Source organism: Trichechus manatus, unplaced genomic scaffold, assembly GCF_000243295.1.
Source record: "Trichechus manatus latirostris isolate Lorelei unplaced genomic scaffold, TriManLat1.0 scaffold00008, whole genome shotgun sequence".
In the NCBI taxonomy this organism is placed as follows: Eukaryota; Metazoa; Chordata; class Mammalia; order Sirenia; family Trichechidae; genus Trichechus; species Trichechus manatus.
In genome coordinates, this window is record NW_004443944.1 from 22698832 (window position 1) to 22705716 (window position 6885).

The 6885-nt window shown below is 42.8% G+C and overlaps 1 protein-coding gene across 4 annotated transcripts in view; it reads left to right on the forward strand.

Moving 5' to 3' along the window:
* The window catches only part of CHD6 (chromodomain helicase DNA binding protein 6), a 237380-nt gene that overhangs the window by 206590 nt on the left and 23905 nt on the right, over positions 1-6885 (forward strand). For all 4 annotated transcript variants that reach the window (XM_004370339.2, XM_023724628.1, XM_023724623.1 and 1 more), the window contains 2 exons: positions 3254-3314; positions 4010-4226. In XM_004370339.2, the coding sequence (XP_004370396.1) occupies positions 3254-3314; positions 4010-4226 (278 nt within the window). The remainder of the gene's footprint in view (positions 1-3253; positions 3315-4009; positions 4227-6885) is intronic.

The window sequence follows — 6885 nt, forward strand, 5'->3', positions numbered from 1 at the left end:
CTGCCATATGCAGATGACACAACCTTGCTTGCTGAAAGTGAAGAGGACTTGAAGCACTTACTGATGAAGATCAAAGACCACAGCCTTCAGTACGGATTACACGTCCACATAAAGAAAAGAAAAATCCTCACAACTGGACCAACAAGCAACATCATGATAAACAGAAAATATTGAAGTTGTCATGGATTTCATTTTATTTGGATCCACAATCAATGCCCATGGAAGCAGCAGTCAAGAAATCAAATGACATTATTTCATTGGGCATGTTTGCTGCAAAAGACCTCTTTAAAGTGTTGAAAAGCAAAGATGTTCACTTTGAGGACTTAAGGTGCACCTGACCCAAGCCATGATACTTTCAGTTGCCTTATATGCATGTGAAAGCTGGACAGTGAATAAGGAAGACCAAAGAAGAATTGATGCCTTTGAATTACGGTGTTGGCGAAGAATATTGAATATACCATGGACTGCCAGAGGAACGAACAAGTGTGTCTTGGAAGAAGTACAGCCAGAGTGCTCCTTGGAAGCAAAGATGGAAAGACTTCGTCTCACATACTTTGGACGTGTTATCAGGAGGGACCAGTCCCTGGAGAAGGACATCATGCTTGGTAAGGTAGGGGGTCATTGAAAAAGAGGAAGACCCTCGATGAGATGGATTGACACAGTGGCTGCAACAGTGGGCTCAAGCATAGTAACAATTGTGAGGATGGTACGGGACCATGCAGTGTTTCATTCTGTTGTACATAGGGTCGCTGTGAGTCAGACCTGACTTGATGGTACCTAACAACAACAACATTGTACAGTATGGCCGTTATACTTTAGATAACAATCAAACTGGGCTCCAGAAGGATAGGGACTCCGTCTTTTTCACTGTTGTAGTCCCTGCACCTAGCACACAGTTCCTGGTACTTAAGAGATACTCATTGCTTACTGAATGTAGGAAGACAGTTCCTCACCTGTTGTGTTTACTCTAGGGTTTTGTCAAAGCGCGGAAGAAAGTCATACCCACTAAAATGGCTACTATCAAAACACACACACATAAAAAATGAAACAGCAGATAACAAGTATTGCCAAGGATATGGAGCAGTTGGAATCCTCGTCCATTGCTGGTGAGAATGTAAAATGGTGCAGCCTCTGTGGGAAACAGTTTGGCTGCTCCTCAAAAAGTTAAACGTAGAATTATCATATGACCCAGCAATTCCACGCCTGGGTATATGCTCAAAAGAATTGAAAACAGGGACTCAAAAAAATACTTGTACACAAATGTTCATTGCAGCATTATTTACTATAGCCAAAAGGTGGAAACAACCCATATGTCCATCAGCAGGTGAATGGATAAACAAAGTATGGTACATACATACAGTGGAGCATTACTGAAATGAAGTTCCAACACATTGCTAGTACATGGATGAACCTTTAAAACATGCAGAGTCCTACACCGTTTGGAGCAAAGGAGAATGGAGAAAACCAAAGACATAAGGGAAAGATTAGTCCAAAAAAGGACTGCCTTCAGCATTATGCTCTTTTAAGAATTATCTGTATGGGATCAAATTGACAACAGCAACTCTAAAGATTCTATAGGAACCTTAGGGGGCAGTGAGTTTACGTTAATTAAGGAGGAACAACTCAGAAAAGGAGGGTGAGAATGGTTGCACAACTTGAAGAATGTAATCAGTGTCACTAATTGTACAAATAGAAACTTGAGTTAGTGTTATGTTTTGCTGTGTGTATTCTCAACAGCAACAACAAAATAGAATTTAGGGGGAAAAGTTTTGGAAATAGTGATGATGGTTGCACAACATTGTAAATGTAGTTAACGTCATTGAATTATACACTTAAAATGGTTAAAATGGCAATTTTTATGTTATATATATACGTTGGAGCCCTGGTGGCACAGTGGTTAAGAGCTTGGCTGCTAAGCAAAAGGTCAGCAGTTTGAATCCACTAGCTGCTCCTTGGAAACCCTATGGGGCAGTTCTCCTCTGTCCTATAGGGTTGCTATGAGTCCGAGTTGACTCAACAGCCCAGGGGCAGGAAATGTTTTCTGTGAAGGACCGGATACTAAATATCTTAGGCTTGGGGGGGCCACATATAGTCTCTGTTGCATATTCTTCTTCTTTTTTTAAATGATCCTTTAAAATGTAAAAACAATTCTTGGTCTGCAAGCAGCACAAAAACATTCTGCAAGCTGCAGTTTACTAACCCTTGTTCTCCTCTGACCCTGTGCTCTAACTGTCCAAAGTCTTGAATCCTGGGATTCTTCATCCGGTTGTTCAGGTCAGAAGATGCTAGCTATAAAACAATAAGTTTCATTTTAAAAGTATTTTCCAGTTTAAAAATAGCAATATATCTTCCCCCTACCCCCATACTCCCACCTACCTTATATTTAAGGTACTTGTAAAGTTCTGTTCCTGAGCCAGATAAAGCATTCCTGAAGGAAACCATTAGTGCCAGTTTGACAGATATTCCAACTTGGATAAGATCTGTGCCTTTGATATTACTCCAGATTATCTTGGAGCCTCAAATCGTGATTTTAATTTTAAATTCCTGGAGTTTACACCATCAGGTCTCGTGTCTGGAGCAGTCATGTTTTATGAAAATAGCATCTGTTGCTGCGAAGAAAGCTAACCATAATGAGCACAAGCTTGCACTTTTTCTCAGCAAAAAAGAAAAAATACAGGCACAATCTTTGTGAAATGACTATATTAAATTGCAAGTGACAATGGTAAAGCAAATATTTAAATTCACAGCTAAAATAGTGCTTGTAAAATGCAGTTGCCAGGGAGAGCATGCCAGTTCATCATTCTTGAAGCAGAATCATTCCCCACAGTTCCAGGAACAAATATTTGCTTTAAGTAAACTGCTTTCTGGCTGTTTAAAACTATGCATAAGTAAACTGTATTTACCAGGTACTGTCTCTGTCTTATAAGGAGCCCTGGTGGCACAGTGGTTAAGTGCTCTGCTGCTAACCAGAAGGTCGGCAGTTTGAACCTACCAGCCGCTCTGTGGGCAAAAGATGTGGCAGTCTGCTTCCGTAAAGATTACAGCCTTGGAAACCCTATGGGACAGTTCTACTGTGTTCTATAGGGTTACTATGAGTCGGAATTGACTTGCTGGCCGTGAGTTGGGTCTGTCTTGGAGATGTGCGTGGGCAGGAGCTGTCCCTGGTGCATGCTCACCCCTCTGTATGGGGGTGTCTGAGCTGGCTGCTTCCTAGCTGCAGCTTTGCTGATGGAATGGCTTCATTTGTCCCTAGGAGAGTTCCAGCGATGGAGGTGATGGCATTTTTGGTGAAAAGAAGGATGACAGCCAGGCAGGTGAGACTGTGTCCTTCTGAAGGCAAGGAAAAGTAAGGTCCCAGTGTGTGGTTATCCTCAAGTTCATTTGTAGTGAAAATGCTGTTTTTTAAGGAGGCTCTTTTAAAAAGCCAAATAAGTTGACCCTTGTCAAACTCTCCTGGAGTCTTACATGGAGCTTCACATGGCTTTGGCAAGCTTCCTCTAACTGGCATTGAAATGCAAAAGTGAGTTAAATAATAATATCTTAAGTGAGGATGGGGTCTGAGAGATAAAAAGAAATTGTGGTTTCAATTATTTATTTGGTTTTGGGTTATTCCCCCCTCCTCGCCCCCATCCCCTAAATTCAAAATTAATGGAAGCTTTGGCATTTGGAAGGACCAGCTACTCAAAAGCCCATAGTTCTGCATGGAGAAATCAACAGAGGGTCTGCTCAGTCCTGTGCTTTAGAGAAAAGTCCTCAAATCAGTTCCGCCCTCACAGGAGGGTGTGTTTATATTTGAGAAATAACAGAGCCAACCACAACATAAAGCTGTTCCTAAAGCAAAATTGCAGATCTTCCAGCTATACCCAACTCCTGAGCCAATTGTTAAATAGTAATACTTCTAAGTTGTTGAGCGAGCTTTGTTCTTATTTAAACAAACAAGGGGGGAAAGAAAAGTCACCCTTGTTTTAGTTCTGTTTGTAAATACTAATATCCTTACTGATGTTTGAAGCCCAGGATGGCTCCGAGCCAGACAGATCGCCCTGGCCAGTTTCCTCCGCTCTCACAGCTCGTCTCAGACGTCTGGTCACTGTCTACCAGCGCTGCAACCGCAAAGAACCCTGCCGGCCTGAAATTCTGGGCCCAGGTAACCAAGCATACTGGGTCCAGGAAGAGATGTTCAGGAGAACCTCAGAAATGGACCTCATCAACAAGGAAGCCCAAAAGAGGTAAAAGCCAGTGGCCAAAAGGACACACTGAGCTGCTCAAGTGTCTGTATGTGTGTGTGTGTGTGTGTGTGTGTGTGTGTGTGTGTGTTTGTGTGCCTGTACGTCTTTTCCAACACACATTCTAAATATCCTCTCTGACACCAACTACAAACAAAGTTTTTCTGACTCTAAGCACTGGAGCTGGGTCAGATCTCATAAGTTCAAGGGCATAGTCCTCCAGAACACCAAGTCTTGCCCAGACTTCAGATGTCAGCTTCTCCAAGGTCAGGAGTTCCCACTACCCCCTCGGGATGCCGGCTATAAGCTCAGGTGTTCCCAGGGTCCGCTCCTTTCTGATCTGCTGGCTATAAATTCAGGGGCTCCTACTGCCCGTTGGGTTCACTGGAATCACTCACAGAACTCAGGAAAGCATTGGTCTTAGGATTACGGTTTTATTATTATCGCCAAAAGGATACAAATGAAGAGATGCGTAGGGTAAGGCTTGAGAGGGTCCCCAATGTGGGGTTTCCATGTCCTAAGGGATGTGGCAGCCCACAGTGCCAGCTGGTAAAGGTGACAAAAGATAAAGTTGGTAGCTGGAAGGCAAGTATACTGTGCTCTTGTGTGAAGTTAGGCTGTCTCTGGAATTAAGTCCAACCTCCAAATGTCATGGTGTTGTCGGGGGAGTCTGATGACACCCTCTGGTTTACAGTTCTCAGACTTGGGATTTTCCAACTTGACCCTCTTCCCTAGGTCGGACCCCCATCTCTGGGGATTTGGTTTAAGAACACCGGAGAGACATATTTCAGACCATTTCAGAAACCCTACTTCTCTCACAACAAAGGGAGTATTGTACATTAAAGCTATCTTATTATAGTTATAAGTCCTTTAAGAGCAGTAAACCAAAATCAAACCCATTGCCATCTAGTCAGTTCTGACTCATAGTGACCCTATAGGACAGAGTAGAGCTGCCCCATAGGGTTTTGTGGTTAGGTTGTTAGTTGCCGTTGAGTCGGTTCCAACTCAGAGAGCTTATGTACAACATAACAAAACACTGCTTGGTCTTGCACTAGCCTCACAGTTGTTGTTATGCTTGAGCCCATTGTTGCAGCCACTGTGTCAGTCCATCTTGTTGAGAGTCTTCCTCTTTTTTGTTGACTCTACTTTACTAAGCATGATGTCCTTCTCCAGGGACTAATCTCCCCTGATAACATGTCCAAAGTATGTGAGACGAAGTCTTGCCATCCTTGCTTCCAAGGAGCACTCTGGCTGTACTTTTCCCAAGACAGACTTGTTCGTTCTTCTGGCAGTCTGTGATATATTCAGTATTCTTTGCCAGCACCATAATTCAGAGGCATCAGTTCTTCTTTGGTCTTCCTTATTCATTGGGTTTATAAGGCTGGAAATCTTTACAGATACAGACTGCCACATCTTTCTCCCATGGAGTGGCTGGTGGGTTCAAACTACCAACCTTTTGGTTAGCAGCCGAGCGCTTAACCACTGCACCACCAGGGCTTTTAAGAGCAATAAGTACCATACAATGCCAGCTCATAAGGAAGGTATAAATTACCAAGTTACTTGTCCAACTGAGAATTAAGCTGAAAAGGCTTTAGAAGGTCCGCACAACCTAGAAATGATGCCACCAGAAGATATCAGTGAAGCTGCAGTTCTTTAAGTCTTCATCTCTCCATTCTTCTGATGTAGCATCCAGTGAATTAAAAGACCACGCGTACTTCTGTGTACTCCTTCTGACTTTATGAAATTTTGTAATTCAGGGAAAATATTTCTCCCGTTTTTAATAACTCCAAAGAAAAGAGCCAGAGCCCCTTCTTCCCTGCTTCTCAGTCACCCACTGACCCCTCACCCCACCTCTTCACTCCTAGCCTGCCCCTGGGGTTAGAGAATACTATGTCCAAGAACCCCTTATAAAGACTGCGGGTGGTATATAATAATCCAGCTCTCTTCAGTCATTACCTTAGTCCTGTAGGATATAAACTAGAGAAGCTTTGTGTCCTGGAGAAGATAATTGATATGGGCTACCAGCCTGCATAGAACCAGGAAGAAAGCCAAAGTGAAAATGGGGAGTCAAGCGATCTGTGCAGCCGGGGCAGTCACTTCCCTTCTCTGGATTGTTTCCCTCATCTGTAAAATGAAGGTGTTGAATTTAGTAGTTTAGAAGATCCTTCCAGGATTCTGTGATTCTGTGATGTTATACAGAGAAAAAAATCGAGTATAATACTTAAGCATTATAGTAGTACAGTGAAACCTGTGAGAACCAGAACTCTACGGGACTGTCTTGTTTTTTGGGGTCTCGCAAGTTTTCTGCCTTTGACAGGGTACAGTCTTACCACTTTTCTATCTCTCATTTTAGTGGATAATATTTGCATTTTCCTTCTCTGACAGGTTCCGACTTTCACAGGTTTTACTGTATTTTTTAAATGGGTTTATCTACCGTAAGAGGAAAGTAAGTAGGTCGTTTCTAAAATTGATGAATCAAGAAGTAGCAAGTATGCACACAGGATTTAGAAATAGGGAGGTAAATACCTGAAGAAAGAGCTGAAAGATTTGAAAGTGGCTACCTTTTTAGGAAGAGTCCTGGTGGCTCAGTGGTAAGCACTTGGCTGCTAACCAAAAGGTTGGAGGTCTGAACCCACCAGCCACTCCAAGGGAGAAAAATGTG